General features: G+C 36.2%; 1 protein-coding gene across 3 annotated transcripts in view; it reads left to right on the forward strand.

The window, feature by feature from the left end:
- The window catches only part of Vps13a (vacuolar protein sorting 13 homolog A), a 173,855-nt gene that overhangs the window by 107,172 nt on the left and 39,622 nt on the right, over window positions 1-27,061 (forward strand). For all 3 annotated transcript variants that reach the window (XM_021151796.2, XM_021151798.3, XM_021151797.2), the window contains exons 40-55: window positions 193-285; window positions 830-1,186; window positions 2,912-3,013; window positions 4,673-4,831; window positions 4,972-5,227; window positions 7,924-8,084; window positions 12,419-12,522; window positions 14,579-14,861; window positions 16,335-16,730; window positions 17,132-17,236; window positions 17,346-17,492; window positions 20,293-20,421; window positions 20,831-20,964; window positions 22,711-22,840; window positions 25,310-25,542; window positions 26,072-26,225. In XM_021151796.2, coding sequence (XP_021007455.1) covers window positions 193-285; window positions 830-1,186; window positions 2,912-3,013; window positions 4,673-4,831; window positions 4,972-5,227; window positions 7,924-8,084; window positions 12,419-12,522; window positions 14,579-14,861; window positions 16,335-16,730; window positions 17,132-17,236; window positions 17,346-17,492; window positions 20,293-20,421; window positions 20,831-20,964; window positions 22,711-22,840; window positions 25,310-25,542; window positions 26,072-26,225 — 2,943 coding nt within the window. The remainder of the gene's footprint in view (window positions 1-192; window positions 286-829; window positions 1,187-2,911; window positions 3,014-4,672; window positions 4,832-4,971; window positions 5,228-7,923; window positions 8,085-12,418; window positions 12,523-14,578; window positions 14,862-16,334; window positions 16,731-17,131; window positions 17,237-17,345; window positions 17,493-20,292; window positions 20,422-20,830; window positions 20,965-22,710; window positions 22,841-25,309; window positions 25,543-26,071; window positions 26,226-27,061) is intronic.

The following is a 27,061-nucleotide window of genomic DNA, read 5'->3' on the forward strand; positions in this document are numbered from 1 at the left end:
ATGCTGCTTTTTGCATTGTCCTATTTATATTATTGCTAATATATTTGTTTATGCTTTATTTTTATAACAATAGTGTGTTGATTCACTTTTTAGTTACATTATTTACTTTTTAAACGTAATTATTATTAGAAAAGACTTTAAGCAGAAATATTTGAACACTTAAATATGAGTTTAATGATTTTTATTTTGCAGGTTTTGCAGCCTTGTGACTTGTTTTATCAGGCTACTCAATTAGGTAGAGATCCACAAATGATTGACATATCAGTAAAATCTCTTACGCTAAAGGTAAGTTCAAACAAACATTTAAAGTTGATTTGCTGATAGGTTTGGCTCAGCTACTCAAGAAGCTAAAGTGTGAGAGCTGTGAGTGCTCGGGCTCTCTCTGAAGTACAGAGCACTGAGCTCCCAGTCAGTCTGGGCACTTTAGTGAGACTCTGTCTAACCACTACTAGTACTACCCAGGGTAAAGCACTTGTAGCATTTACTGGGACCAGGTTGTGCCCCTCGCTCACAAAATAATTAAGTAGTTTTGGAAGTATATAATTATAACTTCATAAAATATTATTAATGGAAACTTCATGATATGTGCTATATCTTATTGACTTAGGACTATTTTATGGTTGATATCTAGTATACGTATAATTGTCATATTTAATTGGCTTAATAATAACAAAAAACAAATATTTTAACAAACTTATCTAAAAATTTTTGTAGTTGAAAATTACATTTATTGTCTACAGTACATTTCTAGTTCTGCCTTAATTGAATTCTTCATGTTCATTCAGCAAATATATTTAACCCATTTTTTAAATTGTTTTTTTCCATTTAGGTTTCACCAGTTATCATAAATACCATAATAACTATTACTTCGGCACTTTACACAACTAAGGAAACTGTCCCAGAAGAAAACACGTCTAATATAGCGCACTTATGGGACAAGAGGGATACAAGGAATTTAAAACTGTGGTTTCTGGAGGAATCAAATGAAAGTGAAAAAGTAGTTCCCACGAACGAACTGATGCCGGGAGGAGAGACGCTGAGCTTGCATATTGATTCTATTTTTATTGTTCTGGAGGCTGGCATCGGTCATAGAACAGTGCCGATGCTGTTGGCAAAGGCATGCTTCTCGGGGGAAAGCAAAAACTGGCGCACTTTAATAAATCTTCACTGTCACCTGGAACTGGAAGTAAGTGTGTCTATCACTTTTCAGATTTTATAATGCTTCACATAGAATATTCTGGAATCTTTTATCACTGTTTAAATTGACTTTATTATAAATAATGATACTGGCTTTAAAGCTTTTAGAAAAAACCTTACAAATTTATGCCCTGGAGTGATTGCTTATATGTATATGTATGTGTATGTGCATGTATATACACATATGTTTGTGAGAGAATATATATGTGTGCTATGTATAATATATACATACATATATATTGCTTTTATATATCCATACTACATATTTGAGCTGGTTTTTATAACCTTAAGAGGGAATTCAGTGGAGACAACCCAACAGTTAGTAGCTTCGTGCTCTTCCAGAGATCAGAGTCTGGTTCCCAGCACCCATATCTCTCAGCTCACAACTGCCGGCCGGCAGCTCTGCCCCTGCCACTTCTGGGAAAATCTGACACCTTCTTTGGACCTCTTTGGGCACAAGCATATACACGGCACATATTGACACAAACACACATATGTACATAGAAATAAAATGAAAATCTTCTTTTAGTGAGATTATCAATAGATAGTTGTTCAGGTTGAAAATTCTTATTTTTAAGAACTAAAGTTAAATTTTTCTTTGAAAGGTAGATTAACTGTATGAATACTTGGGTAATCTCTTCTAATTATTAAAGCATCATTACTGGGGATATTCCTGAGGTGTGGAGTGGTTCCTTAGAATGTGTGAGACCTTGGACTTCAATTCTAAACCCTACCAAAAAAATTTTTTTAAAGAGAGAAAAAAGAATCACAGTAAACATATTTTACCTTAGAATATATAAAATCATTTCAATGGATATTTGAGATAAAATTAATTATGAAAATGGCTGGAAATGTAGGTCAGTAGTGGGATATATGTGTGTGTAACACTAATCTTAATACCAGTGCTGCAGACACAGAAAAATTACATACAGTTATCTCCAGTGATACTTAAAGTTATTTTACTTAATATTTATTGGAAAACAACCTAGTAGTCTACATTATAAAAGTGAGAGTGAAAATTTAAAAGCTTCTACTTTTACATGAAATGAAAGAGAATTGTGTCCTAACAGAATCGTAACTGATTGTGACTACACTGCTGATTTCAAATTGTGGTTAGAATTATATGTATTTTGTAGAGGACTTTATCTTTGCTATCCAAGAGGTACAGGGCATTCAATCACTGAAATCATATGGAAGGTAGGAAAGTCCACTACAATACCCCAACACTGTGTGTTAAATCATAGTCATTGGTATAGATTGGCACGTTTTCAAGTGTCAGTAATATGTAATAGATGAGTACAGGACTTACTGCTTGGTACAGGAGACACTCCAACGAAAGGTGCTCTAGAAAAGGTTCTAGGGTTTACAGGAAGGCTCTAGCAACCAGGGATCAATTCCCAGGACCTTTGTGGAGGAAAAAGAAAGAACTGACTCCTATAAGTTCTCCTCTGACTGAAATATGTGTACACGTGTGTAAATAAATAGAGCTTTAAAAGAGTACTGTTGTACTAAAATGTGTAGGTGAAATTTTGTGTCCAAAGGTAAGTCAGGTGAAGAAAGTATGGAAGGAGAGTGTATAGACAACTACTGATTGGCATGTAGAAGAGTTTTGTGAAGAAGAAACAGCATACTCACAAGGTATGGTGGAAAGATTTTATAAATTATTTTAGATAATAGAATGCGCTATTTAAAAAACTAAAAATTCTCCTTTTAGGTTCACTATTATAATGAAATGTTTGGTGTTTGGGAACCCTTACTGGAACCCTTAGAAATTGATCAGACTGATGATTTTAGACCTTGGAATCTTGGCATCAAGGTATGTATGTATATGCTATTTTCTTAAGGCAGTTTCAGGTTTACTGAAAAATTGATAAAGTATAGTTTCTAAATATATCCTCTGCATATATATAATTTCATTATTAACAGCTTCAATCAAAGTATATTTGAAGTCTGCGAAACAGTTTTGAAGGAAAAGCTTTCCAGAGCTTTTGAGAGGATATCTATATTACATTATACAGTTTATCTTATTTACTTGTTTGTTGTTTATTTGTTTGTGTGTGGTGATTTTCATGAATATATGTCTGTGAGCCAGGCAATGGTGATACAAGCCTTTAATCCCAGCACTTGGGAGGCAGTGGCAGGTGGATTTCTGAGTTCGAGGCCAGCCTGGTCTACAGAGTGAGTTCCAGGACAGCCAGGGCTACACAGAGAAACCCTGTCTCGAAACTCTCTCCCCCAAAACCCTCCTAAAAAAAAAAAAAAAAAAAGTATGTCTGTGCACCGTATGCCTTCCTGGTATCCACAGACAGCAGAAGAAGGGGTCAGATCCCTTGAAAGTTGAGTCACAGGCCATTGTGAGCCACTATTGTGCTGGGAGTCAAACTCAGGTTCTCTGCAAAAAAGCAAGTGCTTTTAAGCACTGAGCCATCTCTTAAGCCCCATATAAGACCAGACACGTAGTAGATTTCTGTACAGTCAAAGTCTATTGACTGTTCCCTTACACTGTAGCTGTGGTCTTTTAGGTTGTAGTCAATCCCAAATTTTGTTTGTTCTGTGACTGACTGACTGACTGACTTCCTCCCACCTACCTCCTTTCCTCCTTCTCTCCTTTTTTTTTTTCCTTCCTACTTTGTACCTCCATCTTTCAGGCCTACCTTTTTCTAACTTTCCTCTCCTCTACTATTTCTTCCTTCCTATAACGTATAAAGCAAGGAATTATCTAATTACAGTATGTTTCCTACCTAATGATGGACTCTACTTGTAGACACATCGTTAGGGTCTTAAAGTAAGGTAAAATATCTGTGAGTTCAAGGCCAGCCTTGTCTACAGAACAAATTCTAGGACAGGCAGGACTGACTACACAGAGAAACTCTGTCTTGAATAACTAAGAAAAGACAAGTAAAGTAAAATAACAACTGAATGTCTATCTTGGCGTGCCTACCATAGTATATTTCAATTACTCAATTCTCTAGGTTATATCAGATGAAGGATTTGGATAAACAAATTTCATTGATAGATTTTAGATTAGACTGTACATGGGACATGAGTCTTTGAATTTTTGGAAGAAGTAAACAGTGCGTAATCTTACAAATTCCCCTTCACAGCACTGCTTTGCTACTTTTGGGTGAGTGTGTTAGTCCCCACTTCTGTTTGTTACCAGGACACTAAACTGTCTCCTTGGCTGTTGTCAAGTGCGTGCCTTTGATTTACCCGAAGAATCCATACATACTTAGTTACTTTCAAAGTTTTTCTTCTAAGTTACCAAATTTATTGTATAGAATTTATTTTCCTTTAGTATTTCCTCCTGTAAGCTTTGTGACATTACTTGTCATGTTTAAGAAATTTCATCGGACGATCTGACCCATGGGGTCCACAACTCTCTCTCTCTCTAATGATGCTTGTTTTTACTGCATAGGTAAGTTATGGTACATTCCTAAAATCAATTCTTATGTCTAATTTTAATTCATCCTTTTAGATGAAAAAGAAAGCAAAAGAGGCCATTGTTGAGTCTGACAGTGAAGCAGAAAACTACAAAGTACCAGAATATAAGACTGCCATAAGTTTTTATTCTAGAGACCAGTTAAACATTACCTTATCCAAATGTGGCCTTGTGATGTTAAATAATTTAGTTGAGGTAAGAAAAAACAAGAATTTGAAAGTTTAAATATTGAAATATTTCACATTGACCCTTAAATGAGTTAAGTTGTTATATACCTATTTACTGTGCTCATATCCTTGCCTCTCATGTCCCTTCCTCCCATATTTCCCTGCTAGGCGTTTACTGAAGCTGCTACTGGATCGTCATCTGTCTTCCTAAGAGATCTAGCACCATTCATGATTTTCAATTCTCTTGGACTTACTGTCTCTGTCTCACCAAGCGATTCTTTTAGTGTTCTCAACGTTCCTTTGGCAAAATCATATGAACTGAAAAATGATGAGAGTTTAAGTATGGATTATGTACGAACGAAGGACAATGATCATTTCAATGCAATGACCAGCCTAAGCAGCAAGCTCTTCTTCATTCTCCTTAGTAAGTGAGATATTTTCCTTCTTGGGGCTTTGTAAAGTAATTTTCAAAAGCAATTTTACTCATTTGTAGTATCTTAGCAGTTTTTTTATAACAATATGTTTTCTAATACATTGGGAACTATATTAATTACTTTTCTATTAGTGAGATAAAATAGTGTACCCAACACGAGTTACAGCCGAAAGACTTGGCTTGGCCTTATGGTTCCAGAGGTTTAGAGTCTCTGATGGCAGAGTAAAGGCAGCAGGCATGGGGATTGCAAATAACAAGGAGCATTCACATCTTGAACTGCAAAGAACAAGATGAGAGTGATGTGCTTCCTCCAGAAGGCTACACCTCCTAAAGAGTTCTTAAACAGCACTGCCAAGTAGGAATCATGTGTTCACATGCCAGAATCGGTGGAGGGCGATGTCATTTAAACCACCAAAGGGACATTAATGTCTTCTCCAGTAGGTTGATTTCTTTGGTCACTAACTCTTGGTATTTCAATTTCCGACTTTGTTTGTCCAGACCATGGTATTATTAGAACATTGACTAAGGATGATAAATGCTGGATCTCACTTAGCTTTTCCTTATTGTGTCTGTCAGGTGTTCTCACTGTGTTTGTTATGACTAAATATGCATTTTACAAAAATGAATGAATTTTTAAATGTTTGAGTTAATACAGATATTGTATTTTCTTTGTTTTCATATATGTGTGTATACCACATGTTTATTTCATCCCCTGAAACTGGGTTATGGTTGATTGTGAGCTACCATTTTGATGCTGGGAACTGAACCCAGGTCTTCTCCGAGAGCAACAAAAACTCGTAACTACGGATCCATCTCTCTAGCCCCTTTAAAATCTTAATATTTTGCCTTGTAATGTGGAAGTCATTTCTGCTTTCCACAAATTTTATATTTTAATTGGAAGTAAAAAAAGTATATAATTTCTTTAATTTCTATAAAATGTGCTTTTCTTACGCACACTACTCTGATTCTCCGCACTTGAGTAAGATACTGAAGGCAGGATTTGAGTAAGCACTTGAGTAAGATACTGAAGGCAGGATTTGAGTAAGCACTTGAGTAAGATACTGAAGGCGGGATTTGAGTAAGCACTTGAGTAAGATACTGAAGGCAGGATTTGAGTAAGCACTTGAGTAAGATACTGAAGGCGGGATTTGAGTAAGCACTTGAGTAAGATACTGAAGGCGGGATTTGAGTAAGCACTTGAGTAAGATACTGAAGGCGGGATTTGAGTAAGCACTTGAGTAAGATACTGAAGGCGGGATTTGAGTAAGCACTTGAGTAAGATACTGAAGGCGGGATTTGAGTAAGCACTTGAGTAAGATACTGAAGGCGGGATTTGAGTAAGCACTTGAGTAAGATACTGAAGGCGGGATTTGAGTAAGCACTTGAGTAAGATACTGAAGGCGGGATTTGAGTAAGCACTTGAGTAAGATGCTGAAGGCGGGATTTGAGTAAGCACTTGAGTAAGATACTGAAGGCGGGATTTGAGTAAGCACTTGAGTAAGATACTGAAGGCGGGATTTGAGTAAGCACTTGAGTAAGATACTGAAGGCGGGATTTGAGTAAGCACTTGAGTAAGATACTGAAGGCGGGATTTGAGTAAGCACTTGAGTAAGATACTGAAGGCGGGATTTGAGTAAGCACTTGAGTAAGATACTGAAGGCGGGATTTGAGTAAGCACTTGAGTAAGATACTGAAGGCGGGATTTGAGTAAGCACTTGAGTAAGATACTGAAGGCGGGATTTGAGTAAGCACTTGAGTAAGATACTGAAGGCGGGATTTGAGTAAGCACTTGAGTAAGATACTGAAGGCGGGATTTGAGTAAGCACTTGAGTAAGATACTGAAGGCGGGATTTGAGTAAGCACTTGAGTAAGATACTGAAGGCGGGATTTGAGTAAGCACTTGAGTAAGATACTGAAGGCAGGATTTGAGTAAGCACTTGAGTAAGATGCTGAAGGCAGGATTTGAGTAAGCACTTGAGTAAGATACTGAAGGCAGGATTTGAGTAAGCACTTGAGTAAGATACTGAAGGCAGGATTTGAATGGGGCCATCTGAAAGGCTCACTAGACACAGAAGGCTACTAAAACACAGTTGTTCTCATCGAGAAGTAGTGTTAACTGAAGGGGATTACTGCGACATTGTCTATGATGTCTATTACTTTTACCTGTCAGTGAGATTTAGTTTTAAGAGTGGGGAGTCAAATTTATGCAAATTCAGTAATTTCACTTCCAATATAATATGTACATTTGTTAAGTGCATATTTCATTAATCAAATCTAAGTTGTATCTTAAAAGTGACACAGTTAGAAAATTAAAATGGAAAACTACCCTCACCTTGCTGTCTTTAGCCTCAGGAAGACTGAGACAGTGCTTATCATGACAGCAAACTAGCAATAATAACTGTTGGATTTTACAACCATCCCTCTCATTACTGTTTGTTTTCTTAATTATCATGGTTTTAGCTTAAATTCCTAAGTGAGAAATTTTTTCAGTTGTGTTTTTGATAAAATGCTTTGAAGGATTAAGGTGAATATTGTCAAAATAGGTGAGTTCTTAAAATAATCCCTTAATGTTGATTATATTCAAAGGCTTTTTTCATTTAGTAGATGGTTATCTGGTACTTAACATACATTTAAAATTATTATGTGGTGCATTACAATTAACTCTGGAGTATCTGTATTTAATTTAGCGCCTGCTAACCACTCTGTCGCTGACAAGATCCCTTTAACAAAAGTGGGACGCCGTCTGTACACTGTAAGACACAGAGAATCTGGGGTGGAAAGATCTATCATTTGTCAAGTTGACACCGTTGAAGGAAGTAAGAAGGTGACAATCCGCTCACCAGTGCAGGTATGAAGTAAAGACGTTGCTTAGAGGACCTTTGTATGCATCTGTGTGAGGTGGGCCACGGATGTCAGCCTTGCAGGAAGGGAGCCCTGAGTTGATCCCAGCAGCACACACACACCTGTGCTGGCATACATTTGTAATCCCAGCACCCTGGGGGGAAAGGCACGAGGGAGCATCCTTCTTTGCCCAGTCAGTTTTGTACCTGCCTTGGATACAAGAAACCCTGTTTCAGAAAAATGGAAAGAGACATATTCGAGTAAATCGTTGCTAAAAGCTTACACACTGTTACAGAGACATTGCCAATGGTAAGCCTCTCATCCTGTGACATGAGCAGCGGGACAGTACCATTGTTCATAGAGCTGCTTTATACAAGGTGCTCAGTATTCTATCAAAGTCTTCAGCATATTTTGCTTAGTCTTTATACCATGTTTATATCTTAATAGTAAAACTTATTAAAGAAATTATAGACTTGTTGAGATATACACAATACAGCATATGAAGTTTTGACATAAAGATTCATTTCAGAAACCTTCCTAAGCCACCAAGGTAATGAATGTATTTAATACTCTAAACACTTCATTGTGTCCTTACTTTCTCATCCTACATATCCATTAGCGCAACGTAGTTATATGGTCTTAAATTTAATACAGGTGTAATAAAGAACAGAATTTGGCATTTTCACTCAGCAGCGTATGTAGCTGCACTGGTTACTGAGAAGTAGATCTGCAATGTGGAGAATACCACGTTTACATTTTGAGAGAGTCTTTGTAAATGGAGAGGAGGTGAGGTTTGAGGCTCCGAGTTTCCATTTGGTTTTCCAATTGCTCCAACCCAGATGATCGTTTTTCCCTAGATTGTAACTGGCTTTATCTATTGGTGATTTATTTCTGCACTCTTCTGTTTTTCATCAATCTGTTTATTGTTATGCCAATACCATACTTTCTTAATTACTCTCAGACTCAGAGTAATAAATCATAATATACCACTGTAATTTTTCCTAAGTTCTTTTAACTATTTTAGTTTCCTTTTTAAAAAATAATATGGGCTTTTTATAATTAATTTTTAATTTTGATTATCCATTACTATAAATCAGAATATAGATTATTATAATACTCATAGATAATGTCTCCTTTATTAGACTTATATACTTGTTCTAGTAGATTTCAACAATTACACTTGCAAATAAAGACATTTTTACTTAATATATGTTAGTTGATCTTCTTGTCATTTTTATCTTTATTGAAAGGATATAAACAAAATTATTTATGTGATAAGTGACCTAGATTTTCAAACATTAAGCAAAAATATTCCTATTATAAATCCTTGTCTTAAAAATATTAAATTTCTATCGCACTCTTAGATTTGGTTTACTAAAATTATGTTTAAATTTTTTTGCATTATTTCCTGAGCCTTAAGTCGACATTGTGTTATGTTTTAATTGGGAGCAGACAGTCCACAATCAGTTGGTGTCTGCATTTACACCAATTGTGGCTTTCTGTAATGACCTTTGTCTGCTGTAAAAGAAATTGCTTTGATAAGGGTAGGAGCGACATGTATTGGTGAGTATACAGTTAGGTGGCTGTTGGTTAGCCCCAGAATTAGAGCTTTCAAAATGTCTTGCCATTGTCATCATTGTTGTGGCTCAGGTGGGCAGAAATATTGATTTGCTTTTTCTCCCATGGCAACTAGGATGGGTCTTCTGTACTGTGAGAGCTAGTCTTCAGGAGGAGGCTTCCAGATCAGCTCCAGTTTAATTCCTTAAAGTTGTGTGTCTGTAGTGGACGGTGTTTGGTAGTCGGGCGTTACCTTCTATTTCTGGAAGGCACCCGGGACAATAACAATACCCTGTATCGTTTTGAGGGCTGTTAACTTGCCTTACCTACATTTTAAAAGGTTTCCTATACCTGGGACTGGGATTTTTATTAGTCTATAATTTTGAAAGGAACATGGTCTCCCAAAGTAGTATGACTTCAGTTAAACTGTGTGTGTGTGTGTGTGTGTGTGTGTGTGTGTGTGTGTGTTTATATATGTAATTTTAATTTAACATAATATGATTCTCCATGGCTTTTTTTATATGTGTAGTCATCTATAACACCTCAAACCTTTGCTTTTTGACCAAAGGATGCAACAATGTTACAGATAAGCAAAATACTTTAGAGATTTTTACCAAAATAATTCTTATTATTGACAATGATAATTTACTACATTTGGTATATTTTAAGTGGTTTAAAATTTTAATTTCTTGTATTTAATGAGGAAAAATAATATCAAAAATAAAATTTATACACTTGACCACACAGCATGTAATTAATAGTGTCAAGAATTGGTTTTAGGGGTTTTGTTCCTTTAGATCCTCTTAGTGTCCATGTTGATTTCATTGTACTGCTGTTGATGGTCATGAACATAGGAATTGTTCAGCAGAATGACTCAGCTGCAGCCATGTTTTCCATTAGTTTATAAAGATGAGGCAGTTTGTATCTATCACGTTAGAGACTCTGTCATCTGAGGTGAGGCACGGGCACTGGTGTTTGATGAGAGCTGCTGCTAAGTGCTCTGCTTCCAAAGCAGTAACTTGCAGTGGTTCCTCATCAGGGAAAGTCAAGGAACATGGAACATGATGGGATTCAGATATGTTTGAGCATGCGGTCCCCAACTGATGACTCTGTTTGGAAGGTTGTGAATATTTTAGAAACTGTAGTCTCTTTGGAGAGAGTTGTTCATGGTGGCAAGACCTTGAGGCTTTATATCTGAGACCCATTTTGTGACTAGCAGTGCAACCAGTGGCTGCAAACTTCTGCAACTATGCCCTCCTCACCAGGGTCGGCTGTGTCCCCTCACAGTGCAAAGCAAAAGACATCTTCCTTCTTTAAGCTGCTGCTTGTCAAGTATTTAGTCACAGATTAGTCACAGGAAAAAAAAAACACAGAGCACAAGATTAAAATGGACATTGCTGCAGTGTGTGTGTGTGTGTGTGTGTGTGTGTGTGTGTGAGAGAGAGATGTGTATGTGAGAGTCTGCAGTTGTGTGTCTATGCTAGTATGTGTGAGAGGGTGTATGTGAGTGCATGGATATAGAACAGTTTTTTATTATGTACTTACTATTCTTTTCCTTTCTTTTTCTTAGAATTATCTCTTTTTTTCAGCGTTACTGTCTTTTTGATTTTTAAAATTGTTATTATGTGTATGTTTTTCTGCATGTATGCCTGTATAGCATTTGCATGCCAGATGCCCACAGAGGCCAGAAGAGGGTATTGGATGCCCTGGGACTGGAGTTTAGGTGGTTGTGAACTGTCATGGGGGTTCTGGGATGAAACCCTGGTCCCCGTGAGAGCAGTTTTGAATTGGGCCACTGAGCCCTTGCTTCAGTGCCTCTTCCAAATGTTAAATTTGTTTATGTGCTAGTGTTTCCCGAATTAAATATGGTAGGAAAACAAGGAGACAGATTCAGGCCTCAGTAACTAGCTGTACATTTTAAACAATATTGGGGTCTTCGAATGTATTTACATCAGCAGTTAATTGAATATAAAATTTATTTATATAAAGATTATGATCAGCAGAAATGTGATTATAATTTTAACTGTCTTGACCTTGTGTAAGTAATTACAGATATGAGTTCATGTCCAGAATGCAGCATTTCACAGAACTCCTTCCTCCAGCTCTTAGATTTTTCTGCTTCTCACATTGTTCTCTGAACCTTGAGAGTTGAGTGAGTGAGTGTGTGTGTGTGTGTGTGTGTGTGTGTGTGTGTGTACTTGTACTGGGCAGATTCATACATTTATAAGGTATATTTTACTTACCATAACTCTCAGCTCTGTTCTCCCTTAAGTTTTGTTTATTCTTTGATACCTATTACAGCATATTTTTACCACATCTATCCCACACCCCATCTCCAAATGCTCCCTAAACACTCTCCTCTTAAATCCCTTTCCCAACTTCATGCCTTCTTATGTTTTGTTTTGTTTTTTTAAATAGCACATGAATCCCAAGTAATGCTGCTCTAATGTGCATCTGTATAGGACCATGCATTGGAACACAGACAGCCTACCAGGGACAGCACTCCTGAAGAAAACTGGCTCTCCCTCTGCCCCAGCAGCCATCCCTGACAAAGCTCCCCATCTGGGGTGCTGCCTCATACACTCCTCTCTTGTCTGTGGTGGAATGTTGGGTGGCTTAAAGTTATAATTTCATTTTCAAAAGATAAATAACTGTGTGTTTGCTTCTTCTAATTTATATGACCAAGCTGAGGATTGCCTGATCCTTTCTATGTTAATACATAGATAGACATTTTTAAAATATCTTTTCTTATTTGAGTATTAAAAATATTTTGCTATTTTCCAGATTAAGAATCATTTTTCAATCCCAATTTCCGTTTTTGAAGGAGATACTTTATTGGGAATTGCTTCACCTGAAAATGAATTTAACATACCATTAGCATCTTACCGGTGAGTTTGTCTTTTTAACTTACCCTAAACTATTTTAGAGAATTTTCAGTTTCAGATTCATTATAGATATTTTTTTGAATTATCAAACTTTGACTATCTGTACTCTTAGATATCTAATCTTGATTTCGAGGTACCTAGGCATCTTCTCTAAAGTAAAAATTATTGCATTTTAACCTGCACATTATTTATACTTTTATTAATACAGTTATTACATATTCACATGTTCATGCGTTTTAAAATGTCTAAAGTAACATAATATGGTTTCTACATTTGCAGACTGAAATGATATTTACTTTTCAAAGTTTTATAGTAGAAGTTTTAAAAATTTCTTTAGAAAGCAGTATCATTTATATGTGTCTATTAGTAGTTTGGGAATAGAACTGTAATATTAAATATTTAAAGTAATTAAACTTGATGTAAATGTTATATTTTCAGAAAAATAAATTATGATAAAATAAGACTTAACATTATATCTTTTTGTATCATAATAAATAATGGTTTTGGAGATTGAATTTTAACTGGAAGATACCTTCTGTAGCATTCAGCAGTATAGCTTGGCATTTTGGAAAGCACACTAACTGCTTGAGCATACTCAGTTTTGTACTTTCAGTTATATGTTCTGGTTGGTGCTTAATAGGCCCTATAAGTGTTTTGATATCCAGGCATCTTGCCTCATGCCTATAATTCCAACACTTGGAACTTGAGCCAAGAAGCTGCTATAAGCATGAGGGTAGCTTAGGGTCCATAGGGAGTTCCAAGTCAGCCAGGGTGATGGCTTCAACCTTGTTCCCAGAATTTAATATAAATAAATAATGAAATAAACAAATGCTTTGACAAACTATGAATGTGCTGGCCTTCATTTAAGGGGATTTAATTTTATGTAATACTAGAAATCAGAATGTAAAGTAGATTCAAAGTTAGATAATATAGAGGTAAAAAAGACAAACTGTTTTGACATTAGTTTAGTGTGTGAATCAGGAGAGCATATTTAAATATCACCTCTGACTCCAGAGCACTAGTAGCTGGAAGTCACAAGAAATGACAAAAAGGTGGAAGGTTCAATGTCCCATTGAGTCAAGTTACAGTAGCATTACATGTAACACAGAAATACAGAGAAGATGTTGAAACTTGTACAGCTAGATGTTAGGAAAATGATGAGAGATAAAGACTGTTCTGACAGATCATCCATAAGAGATAGTTAGAACTATAACTAGATTGACAGATGAAAGAGAGGATTAGTTTAGAAGCAGCGTGTTTGCCCAAGAAGTACAGTTTTATCCCCAACACTGTGGAAAATGGTAAGTTAATTAATTAGTTAACTAACAATTTTATAATACATACAAAGATATGTCTTAAAAATGATTCTTGGTTGTAGCTTAGTTTTAGAAAGTTATGCTTAGGGCTGGGGAGATTGATCAACGGGTAACATGCTAAGACGTGAACTCTTGAGAGTCATGTAAAAGCTGTGTGTGGCAACGTGTCTGTAATCACAACACTGAGACACAGGAGGTGACTCTCTGGCTTGGAGGCAGCCAGTCTACCAAACCGGAGCTCCACATGGTTTCCACGTGCAAATGCATGCACCCTCACACACATACACGGACCACATGTAAATGCACACATCCTATATACATGCACACATTACATACACTTTTCTTCAAAAATATTGAAATTTAAACATATATTGAATGTATGAATATTGAAGCTTGTAGTTATAATAATCATTAAAATAGTTTGGTGAGCCTCTGGAAGATGGGTTTTTGGTGGTGCTTGCTGGTTGGTTGGTTTTATTTTTTGGCGGTGTCGGAGGTGGGGGTGTTTGTTTTAGTTTTATTTTGTTGTTACTTGTTTATTTTGTTTTGTTTGTCTGTTTTTGGAGTCAGGGCCTCCCTGTGTAGACCTGGCTGTCCTGGAACTATAGACTGTGTCTACACTATGCTGGCCTCAAACTCAGAGATCTGCCTGCCCCTACCTCCTCCACAAGCCACTGCCACCTGGCCTAATTTCAGGTCTCTTAAAATGTTTTTAAATTTTACTTATTATATTCTTGGTGCAGATCATCCCTTTCCCTGGTGCCAGAAGGCCAGGACTACCAGCTATGTGAAGGAATCGACTTTGAAGAAATCATAAAATATGATGGACAGCTTCTGAAGAAGAAATGTAGATCTACAAACCCTTCTAAGAAATCATTTGTTATTAATATTGTCCCAGAAAAGGATAGTTTGACTTCCCTGTCAGTGTATTCGGAAGATGGCTGGGACTTACCATATGTGCTGCACTTGTGGCCACCCATCCTCATCCGCAACCTTCTGCCCTACAAAATCGCTTATTACATCGAGGTACGGCCCAGCTCTGAGTGCTGTCCTGTCTTCAAGGTGTTAAGCCTCATTCTTTTCAAGTTCTGAACAGAATGGTTTGAAGCTGTAACAGAGGTTGCAGCATTATTTAATAACAGGCATTTACCAAATGAAAACTTTCATATCATGTTTTAAAAGATAATTTAGGACCTGCAAGCCTGATGACCTGAGTTGAGTGTCCACAATTCACATGATAGAGAGAACCCACTACAGAAAGTGCTCCTGTGACCTCCACAGCAGGTCGTAGCATGTGCACACACGTGTGTGAGCTTTGTTTTTCACACATATAATAAATAAACTAAACTAAAACATTTTCCAAAAAAAGGTCATTTATAAGAAAAGATTTTTTTATTAATTTATCTTAGAAATAAATCTATTGAACTGTACATAATTATGTACAAATATGGTATATGACTTGTACAAAAATGTGTAGGAATGTATCATAAATGGCATATAATCACCCTCTAAAGATGGCACTTATTTTGTAAGATTTATTTTTCAGTCTTTTGATATGAAGTTCAGATGTTGTATGTTTAAGTATGATAGATAATGAATTACAAAACAACTGAGGGCATTGATATTGAAGTGATATTTAAGTGCAATACTGGGCTGGTGAGATGGCTCAGTGGGTAAGAGCACCCGACTGCTCTTCCGAAGTTCAAATCCCAGTTCCAGAGTTCAAATCCCAGCAACCACATGGTGGCTCACAACCATCCGCAACGAGATCTGGCGCCCTCTTCTGGAGTGTCTGAAGACAGCTACAGTGTACTTACATATAATAAATAAATAAATCTTTTTAAAAAAAAGTGCAATACTTACATAATTAATGCTTTACAGACAGTTTTATTTCATATAAAGATGCTTTTTTATTAAGTACTGTCCATTTTAGATTAAATAGGGTTTTTTCTTTTCTAAGTTTTTTTTGTAAATATTTTTAAATACTTCTCAGTATAATAAAGTAGCTCTTCACTGTTGTCTGTTATTCTCTGTAGGTTTATTTAGCTCTGTGAGTTACAGTATGTTTACAGTTCTGCGATGCATTTTTAAGTAGGAGGAATTAACTTACCTGTGGTTATATTTTTAATGTGACAGATTACCATAATGATAATAGTTGATTCTTGGCCATCATGACTTGTAGTTATATCCTAACTCTAGCAGTTACTAACTTATGTTTTAGGTAGATTATATTTTTTGTATTTATATATTTGTATTAAATGGAAATAGTTATAAAACTAGCCGTTCATAGTAGTTTAACCTATATCATTTTATAGGTACAGTAGCCCAATGTAGATCAACCACTGGGGTAGATTTACAGCTTGAAGAACACTGATGGCTTGTTCTGACAGTTATTTCAAGAAGAGTTCTGGGTGGTATTTTGAAAGACTGAGTGCATTTGGAAGTGTGTTTTTCAGAAGCATGTTTAAGTTTGGTTTTTGTTTTACTTTCTTACTCCAGGGCATTGAGAACACTGTTGTTACTCTAAGTGAAGGACATTCATCACAGATCTATAATGTAGAAATGGACCAAGCCAAGCTACACTTAAAATTACTTGACTATCTTAATCATGATTGGAAAAGTGAATTTTATATAAGATCTAGTCAACAAGACATCAATTTCATCAACTTTACCTGTCTCACAGAAATGGAAAAGAGTGACTTGGATATTGCTATCCATATGACTTACAACACTGGTCAGACAGTTGTGGCATTTCATAGTCCATATTGGATGGTCAATAAAACCAATCGGATGTTACAGTACAAAGCAGATGGAATTCACCGAAAGCATCCACCCAATTATACAAAACCAGTTCTCTTTTCCTTTCAGCCAAATCACTTTTTTAACAACAATAAGGTGTGTGTCATTTTTTCCCCTAACTTTTCCTCTTTAAATAAACATTCTGTTTCAGTTTTTAGATCTTTGACCAATAAAATCTGAAATTTAAATAAATATTTGAGGTTAAAGGGTTAGCATCGCTGGGGACAGTAGCACTTACAGCAAATCCCAGCATTTGGGAGGCAGGAGGATGTTGATTCTTGATGCTTGTGTATGTATGTACATGCTAAGTTAAATCCAGCCTGGATCTTAGAAATATCTAACCATAAAAATACTGTGAGCATTTAGTGTTAAGAAAAATGTATTACATTATTCATATATTTTTGGCTAAAATGTGCAAGGCTTTTGAGTTTGACCTTCCACATCGCATATAGCTGGATGGTATATAAATTATAATTTATCTCAAATTCTCCCCCTAGGTTCAGCTTATGGTAACTGATAGTGAGCTTTCAGATCAGTTTTCAATTGATACTGTTGGTAGTCATGGAGCCATTAAATGCAAAGGTCTGAAAATGGAATACCAAGTAAGTTTCTTCTGTGCTAAAGAAACTTTCATTTACATTGTATCTATTAGATACTTAAGTTTTATAAGTGTACAATGGTTTTCAAACAGTTTTCATGTTTTGCTTATAGGTTGGTGTCACTATAAATCTCAGCAGTTTTAACATTACCAGAATTGTGACATTTATTCCTTTTTATATGATTAAAAACAAAAGCAAATACCATATATCAGTAGCAGAAGAAGGAAGTGATAAATGGCTTTCTCTTGACTTAGAGCAGGTATGTAAATGAATTTTATAATGTACTTTCTACTCCTGTGTACAATGTACATGATAGACATATATGAAAATACCACAGGGAAGCCTGACTTGTAAAGTGGAAGTATGCAGATTAAAGCATTCTTCTTTTAATTGTGTTTTATTTTTAATGTTACATTCCTTAAATTATCATACAGTTTTAATTCTCCTGCACCCTAATTTTGTTTCAGTTCTGTCTTAGGGTTTTACTGCTGTGTAGAGACACCATGACCAACACAACTCTTATAAGGGCAAACTTTTAATTAGGGCTAGCTTATAGGTTTTGAGGTTCAGTCTGTTATCAAGGCAGGGAGTATGGTAGTGTCCAAGCAGACAGGGTGCTCCAGAAGGAACTGAGAGTTCTACATCTTCTCCCAAAGGCAAACAGGATAAGACTTAACTCCCACGTGGCTTCGGGAGGAGGGTCTCAAAGCCCACCCCCACAGTGACAATTTCCTTCAGAAGGCCACATCTACTCCAACAAGGCCACATATCCTAATAATACCACTTCCTGGGCCAAACATATTCAAATCATCACAAGTTCCATGAAATGTTACTGACTTCTAGGCTTTACCTAATTATTAAAAAGTGGGCCTTTGCTCCCTAATGTTACTGAGCTTAAATATGACAAGAGACCTTGCAGGTTCTGATAAGCTTGGTTAAATAACCATAGTAGACATTTGGAAATAACTAGAAGTATAGATAAGATATCATTCAAGAGCAGCAATTAATATTCTTTATGAAGCTGATGGAAATGTCTTTATATGCTAAGTCAAACTTATTTCTTGAAAGAAGGTAAGAGTCACTTAAAGTTTTCATTTTGTGTCAGGTAGCTGGAGGTGTTTTCTAATTGATGAACTGAGGTTTATGCATTATCTAGATTTAACGAGCTATTATTCTAAAGTGGTAAGATGTTAGACAAGTGTTTATTATTTCTATTCATGACTCCTTCCTATCTATAAGAACTATTCTTGGGCATATCTTGAAGTTTTAAATTTTCTTCTAGGGTTGAATTTGAAGTAAATGATAAAAGTTTTTTGTCCACATGAGTTTTAATCTTTTTTTTTTATTAGGTATTTTCCTCAATTACATTTCCAATGCTATCCAAAAAGTCCCCAATACACTCCCCGCCCCCAGTCCCCCACCCACCCATCCCCACCCCTTGGCCCTGGCTTTTTTTTTTTTTTTTTTTATGCCAAGTTCTGGTCCTAAAGTCTTACAACTTTGCTACCAATATCTTTAGTTTCTATTTTCTTGAAAATTATGCTATGATTCTCTCATTTCTTTAGAGGTAACAAGGCTTCTCTGCTGCATTATATGTTTTTTCTCTTTTATTAATATATTGCTATATCTGTATATGAGTTACTGGTTATTTTTCCTGAGTTACTTACACATCTGTGGATTACTGCTGCTTCCTGTAAAACATGAAACTAATGTCTCTTTAAACAGTAATTCTGTTTCATTTTAAGGTCTACTAATTTAAGCTTCCATAATGCCTAAAGTTTTTCCTTAAAAAATAGATTGGGGACCATGAGATAGACTTCTTAGCAGCATGGATATATTTAGGCTTAGATTTAAAAACCTATGTTAATAAAGGTTCTTAAACACTTCAACCTCCATTATAGTCCACTGGCAAAGGTGAGGGAGGATAAAAGGCTAATGGACAAGGAGGACATGGACCTGTTTAGAATTAGTTCTTTAGGGTGATTCCAATCTCTATGTCAGCAGTCCATTCCACTAGCCTTATACCACGCACAAATCAACAGTGGCAATTGGATTCAGAAGAAACCATGAGGCTCCGCCAATCGGCCAGCATCCACAGGAGTCCACAGAAGTGGCAAAAAGCCACGAGACTATCACCAGAAGTTCTTTGGTGCATTTCTTTCAATGAAGCCACAACAAATGATCTTCTTTTCAGAGATCAGCTAAATAAAAATAGCCCAATGAAGACCAGCAAGGCGCACCAATGCCAGAGCATCATCCACTGTCTGTTATGTTATACTCTTTTCAAATATCACTCGCCTCCCTAGCCACCTGCTCCAGCAAAACTTCCATGCCTTTTCACCAGGCAGCTTAGAATTCTAGATACATCTATATGGTGGTAACTATAGCTTTCTTTTACCTTTGTATACTTTGTAGACATATCTTTTCTCTAATTTATAACATTCTCATCTTGCATATTTTATCACTCACAGATAATGTGAGTGATTTCAAAAACTACACCTATAGTGTTTTTCAATTTTTATTTTATCTTTTTCAGTCTTATCTATGATAAATTTTCTTTTGCTATCATAAAATTTTGCATTCTTATTTGACTTGTAGTGATTATTTTAAGATGTATGGCCAACATTATTACCTCTTGTTAAGCTTACTCTCTCCTTTCCAGGTACAAAGGTTAAAAGAAAAACAACAACAACAAAAAACAACAACAAAAAACAACAACAAAAAAAATCTTGGCATATTGTCCAGTCTTAAGAGATCCCCTACATAGTACTGCATTGTTATTTTATATGTTAGGTTATTAAACATTAAAACACACTGTGAAACTTGGTCTCTAAAGGAACACCAGGCTTGAGGATGGTTAGAATGCACAGCGGTTTTAATATATTTACTTCCTCATTGAGAATAGGTTTCTATGAGTATTGCTTCTATTTTGAGTCTTGCAGTTTCAGGAGTGATGGCAGCAGAGTGGACAGAAATGTTTAAAGTTTACTTGCTACTCTCTAAAGCTATTAAATGACATAAGTATTTATGATGATATCTACTTAAATATGTGTTTTTAGAGTATCCCCTTTTGGCCTGAGAATGCCTCCAATATTCTTCTTATTCAAGTTGAGAGGAGTGAAGATCCTCCAAAAAGGATATATTTTAACAAACAAGATAATTGTATTTTATTGAGACTGAATAATGAGGTGAGTGCTTTGTTTTGAAATCATTATTTTGTGTATATTATTGGAAAGACTAATGTTTACATTTTAGTGCTACACTTTGCTTTTTGTAGCAAATAATTTTCTGATAATTTTTCTCCTTTACTATAAATGAGCCATCATTCATTTTTATGAAAGAAATGTACAATAATTTTTTATATAGAAAGTTGGCAGGCATGTCTAGAGTAAACCCTGGGATATACTGAAATTTCACTTGCATATAATATCATTAACTATCATTTTTTATCATTAACTAGAAGTGACAAAAGTCTGGACTGTCTTCTAATTGTTCACAAAAAGCTAATTGTAAAGTTATGAATAGTTTTATTATTAAATGCTATCAGTTAATATTCTGAGCAAAATGATCACATTAAAATTTTTTCCATCCTTTAAGCTTGGAGGTATTATTGCAGAAGTTAATTTGGCTGAGCACTCTACAGTTATTACATTTTCAGATTACCATGATGGAGCAGCTACATTCCTATTAATAAACCATACCAAGAGTGACCCTGTTCAGTACAACCAAAGGTGAGGAAATTGTCACAGTACTGTAATTTATGATTAGCATGTTTGGATGAGGAAACCGCAGCTCCTTCTAGCAATTCCTTAAGAAATTGCTATTAATGTTATTATTGTGTTTTGTTAAAAATGATTCCTTTTATTCAATTATATAGAAGTTGAACTGATTTTGTAATTAAAGTCACTTTTAAATGAGTCAAAGACACATGAAAGAACTAAAGTCCTTGCCACGGATATTAGTCATTGTGAGGTCTGCTGAAGAAATACCAGAATCAGTCAAGGGTCTTCAAATTTTGCCTTTTGTCTTTTGTCTTGTTTTGGTGTATGACATTTAAGGCAGGATCTCACTATGTAGTATAGGCTGACTTTGAACTTAGTATGGAGTTGGCAATGTCCTTAAGCTCAGGAGATTCACCAGCCTTGGGGCCACTAAGTACTTGGTGTATGTGTGTGAACCACCACAGTTAGCTAATTTACTCTGTCTGACTCTCCTTCTTGATCTCTCTCTCTCTCTCTCTCTCTCTCTCTCTCTCTCTCTCTCTTCTCCTCTCCCTCTCTCTTCTCCTCTCCCTCTCCCTCTCCCTCTCCCTCTTCTCTTCTCTTCTCTTCTCTTCTCTTCTCTTCTCTTCTCTTCTCTTCTCTTCTCTTCTCTTCCTCTCTCTCTCCCCTCTCTCCCCTCTCTTCTCTCTCTCTCTCTCTCTCTCTCTCTCTCTCTCTCTCTCTCTCTCTCTCTCTCTATCTGTCATCTCTCTATGTCTTTATGTGTGTGTCTGTGACTGTCTTCACTCTTTCTGGGTACGTGTGTCTTTCTCTCTGTCTCTCTATGTCTCAACTGTCTGTCATCTATCACACATGTATTATGTGGTCTGTATGTAGATATAAACATGTTTGTACACATGACTGGTGTTATAGATGTGTATTTGCATGGAGATTAGAAATACATGTTGGTTATCTTCCTCTCTGGCTCTCCATCTTATGGACAGGGTCTCTTACCTAACCTGGCGTTTAATGAGTCAACAAGACTGACAAGGCATTGAGTTCCAGGTGTCCTCCCGTCTCTGCTTCCTCGGTTGTTAGGATTACAGGTGCATGCTTTTAAACTGACTGAGCCATCACTGTAGTCCTGAAATGTTTTTCATGGTTTAAAAAGATATGATGTGTCAAATTTTCACAAATTTCAAGCATTTTTACTGTGTTTCCGTAATACTGCTTGTTGACTTGCTCTCCCTGGGTTGCTTTGATTTCTTACACAGCCCAAGACGACATGCTCACAATGGGCTGGGTTCTCTCATGTCAGTCATTAATCAGGAAAATACCCCATTGACATGCTCACAGGCCAGTCTGATGGAGGAATTCCTCAGTTAAGGTTCCATTTTCAAGTCCCAGAAACTACCCAGTATATACAGCAAGACCTTTGCTTACAAAATAAGAACTAATTAAGCTAAGATTTTATGTGGATAAGAATATTTTAGAATAAAACAAAAGGTAACTTTAAATACTTGAAGATCTTTATTTCCTCATAAAAATGTTTGCCTTCAAATATTTTTGTTCTCTTAGATATACATTTTTCATTGGAATAGGTATAATATTCTGAAAGAAAGCTGACTTCCGCTTTTCTTGTAGAAGGAAAAAAATCCTTTTCTAGGATTTTTTATAGATCTCAATTAATAGGATAAGAATGAAATATTATTTAGTATTTTTATGTATTTGTCAACTGCATTTAATTTAATACATATTTTTACTGTCTAATGTCAGTTCTCTCGGTGAAATAGAAGATTCTCTACCTCCTGGAAAAGCAGTCTATTATACATGGGCTGACCCAGTGGGCTCTAGAAAGCTGAAGTGGAGCTGTGGGCAAAGCTATGGTGAAGTAACCCATAAGGATGTAAGTACCAAGAACTGCAAGTCTGACTGTCTTCATCATCTGTTTTTACTGTGAGGAAAGATGGTGGACTTGAGGAGGTCTTCATTCAGCATTCATCCCTTAAGTACCTGTACCCTGTACTTACAGACACCTTAAGTAGATTTCAGCTCTGTAAGATACCTAAACTAAAGAGAGTTCATTTCTCAGTGGCAAGCTGTAAAAACAAATGATGATCATTTCAGGCCCTGAAATCACTGGTTTTACAGCTCTTGACCACTGTCCGTCCTGTTGCCCTCTATAAGCATTTTTACTTTGTATACTTTTCTTCAGGAAAAAGTATGTTTACCAGTTAAGAAATGCTGTGTTCAAAGTTTCATATGTGCATATCACATGTGTGTTTTTTAAACTTTAGTTACTTTTATGTGTTGGTGAGTGTGCCTGAGTACTGTGTACGTGTACCACATGCATCCAGGTTCCCATGGACATCAGAAGTGGGTGTCAGATCCTTTCATCCTGCCTGCGTATGGTGGTTGTGAGCTGCGTGGTGTGGATGCTGGGAAATGAACCTGAGTCCCCCTCCAGAGTGACATGTGCTTTTAACCACTAGCCATTTCTTTAGACCTCCTGTACTAGTTGGATTTTTTAAAATTTTCTTTCAATAGTAGTTGATTTGATTTTGATTTTAATGCAGATTTCATATCATTAGCACTGTAATCCTTTTAAAATTCTTTACTAGTAGGGTTTGTTTTCTTTCATTTGATTTGGTTTACTTTGTTTTTTGAGAACAGGACCTTTCTTAATAGCCCTGGCTGTCCTGGAATGTGCTATGCAGGCCAGGCTGGCATCAACTGACCAAGATCCACCTGCCTCTCTCTCCCAAGGATTAAAGGCCTAGATGATGTCTTGATTATCACATTGCATAGTTAAATAATAATGAGTGTTTGAAATTTATAAAGATAAGTCTGAAATTTGGAATATTAGAGATTCTGATTTGAAAATACATGTTTTCATATGAGCTAACCAGTACCCCCAGAGCTCATGTCTCTAGCTGCATATGTAGCAGAGGATGACCCTAGTTGGCCACCAATGGGCGGAGAGGCTCTTGGTCTTGCGAAGATTCTATGCCCCAGTATAGGGGAATGCCAGGGCCAGGAAGTAGAAGTGGGTGGGCTAGGGAGCAGGGGGAGGGGATAGGGAATTTTCGGAGAGGAAACTAGGAAAGGGGATAGCATTTGAAATGTAATGAAGAAAACATCTAATTAAAAAATAAATAAAAATGTAAAAAAAAAGCAAAAGAAAATACATGTTTTCTTAATTGTCTGAACTTCCAGTACTATGTATTTTATTTTAAAAGTTTTTGTACGCTGTGTTATAGTAACTAGATAATAATTTTATGGTAACTTCAATTTTTAATTTCTTTGTAACATAAATGTAAACTAAATATTAAACTTTTCTATTAATCAGAATATTTATTAGCTAGAATTTATGGTTAACTGTTAATTTACTTCATTTTTTAATCATTGGATTTAAAGACCTGATATCAATATAGTATTTATTCATTAACTTGCAATTTTTATCTCTATGGTATTATTATGTACATGGATATGTATATGGACATATACACATGAGTGCAAATGTACCACAGGCCTTCATGAGGACAACCTATGTGAATCATTTCTCTTCTGCCATGAGTCCTAGAGACAGACTCAGGTCACAAGGCTTTTGTCGAGTCATCTAATGTCTCCTAAAGCAGTATTTATAAAGGAGTTTCCTAAGTCATTAGCCCTGTGGAAAACATCAGTACTGTATTTTGTTGTTGTTATATATGAGTTTTACTTGTCTTATAATTTGAAACAAGGGCTCCCACTGTAGCCCTGGTTAGTTTGAGCTCATGGCAATCCTTTTGCCTTACCCCCCCCCCAAGTCCTATGATTACAGATGTGTAGATTGTGAGTTATTGCACCGGGCTTCATCAGTGCTTTATAAGGCTTTTATAATGACTGCATCAGTGCTTTATAAGGCTTTTATAATGACTGAGATAGCAAGTACCCTTTCTTACTCTTCAATGTAAGGAAATGTGAACTTGAGGTTTAAACAACCTTTAATATGTACTGTATTTACCATAGAGTTAAAATGAAGTAGGAAAAAATATTTTGTGTTACTGATTTAGCCTATAAGACTTCAGAGTTTATTATGATCTAAAAAGCATTTAACTGATTTGGCTTTATGATTAACAATGTCATTATAATGTAGCAGCTGACATGAGATTATTTTAGTAAAAAAATATTCAAAGTATTATACAGATATTCATTCTGTTGATTGTCATGAATTGTCTGAAATAGCTCATGTGAGAGGTGTGTTCCTTTGTTTGCTGCCTCAGCTTTAGGCAGTTTTTATTCTTACCGTGTAAATGTCAGGTATAGACTTCCTTCTCATTGGGTTCTGTGCAGAGTACAAACTCCGATTCCCTTTTTTTTTTTTTTTTTTTAGGATATGATGACACCCATAAGTGTGGGGAACAAAACAATTTATTTAGTGTCGTTCTTTGAAGGCCTGCAGCGTATTATTTTATTCACTGAAGACCCAAGAGTGTTTAAAGTAACGTATGAAAGTGAAAAGGCAGAGTTAGCAGAGCTGGAAGTTGTGCTGGCGTTACAGGATGTCGGGATTTCACTTGTCAATAACTATACAAAGCAAGAAGTAGCCTACATAGGCATTACAAGGTTAGAGCCGTTCATATTTGAAAGCTAAAACTCAAGAGTGTGGCCCTCAAAGGTTTTTACCTTGCTGGTCTTCTCACGAGCTTCTATTCTCTCTACCCCCATGTGTTCCATCATGCTAGTCTCTATTCTCTGTGCACTGCAGAACTCTACTGCTCAAGGGTATTTGGTGAAGCTGCTCATGTGTCTGAAATGTCTCCCTCATTGTCTCCCTTAAGGGGCACCTTCTTAATGGGGCCTAGTGACCATGCCTTTTTAAATAACATTCCTGGTAGATTAGACTGCAGATCCATCTTAGACTATAGACATTTTCTTGGTTCAGAAACATTTCTCTCTCCCAGATCCTCAGATTGATTTGTTCATGATAACTATTTATTCTCTCTAACTCCCTAGCTAAAATGGAGAATGACAGGGATGTTCAGCAGTGTTTTTCTTCTACCTAGAATACTAACTGAATAAAAGCTAAAGCATATTAAATAAGTAATACACTAGCTAAATGGCTATAAACTAATACACTGATTTCCTATGTAAGTTCTGATGTGGTTTGGGAGGCAAAACCAAAGAAGAAGGCCAGGTGGAAGCCTATGAGTGTGAAGCACACAGAGAAGCTGGAGAAGGAGTTCAGGGAGTACATGGAGGCCTCGCCCTTGGAGGACAAAGTGGTCGAGTTGGACAACAGCATTCCGGTAAGTTCTAAAGTGCTAATGGGAACTTGTAGTTTACAGTCTACTTTGAATTACTTCTGAATTTTAAGGAGAAACTGACTCCTACGTGAAAAACCACATAGTTAACACAAATGTATAGACTTCATATCAGCTTTGTTTAAAAGAATAGTTATGTTAAAAAATTGAAACATGCTCAAGATTCTAGTAACTAAATCTATGATGTAACAAGAAACCAGATTTTCTTTTTTTTTTTCTTTTTTTTTTTTTTAGATTTATTTATTTATTATATGTAAGTACACTGTAGCTGTCTTCAGACACTCCAGAAGAGGGCACCAGATCTCGTTTCGGATGGTTGTGAGCCACCATGTGGTTGCTGGGATTTGAACTCCTGACCTTCGGAAGAGCAGTCGGGTGCTCTTACCCACTGAGCCATCTCACCAGCCCCAGATTTTCTTATTTTAAGGTTATTTTTCTTTTATTGGGTTATTCTATTAAAACCAGTTTTAGAAATTAAATATAAAAGTGATGTAGCCAAGCTATAATCTTTATATAAATATATATTCTAATTTAGGGGTATGAACATAAAGTTTTAGAAACTTTTTGTTTGGGGTTTGATTTGGTTTAGTTAGTTTTGCCCTAGTTGGCCTGACACTCGCCATGTGGACCAAGCTGTCCTTGAGGATGGCAGTCCTCCGTCTCTGCTGCCACAATTCTGAGATGCACATATGAGTGTTCAGCTTTAATGTGTTTTCTCAGCTAGCATACAAGGTCATGGCTTCACAACTGTATCATTATACTTTGCTTCTACTCGTTTCCCACCTCACCACCCTCTTCTATAGACTTGACATTTTAAGTTA

This window comes from Mus caroli, unplaced genomic scaffold, assembly GCF_978045245.1.
Source record: "Mus caroli unplaced genomic scaffold, Mus_caroli_1 scaffold_20, whole genome shotgun sequence".
Taxonomy (NCBI): domain Eukaryota; kingdom Metazoa; phylum Chordata; class Mammalia; order Rodentia; family Muridae; genus Mus; species Mus caroli.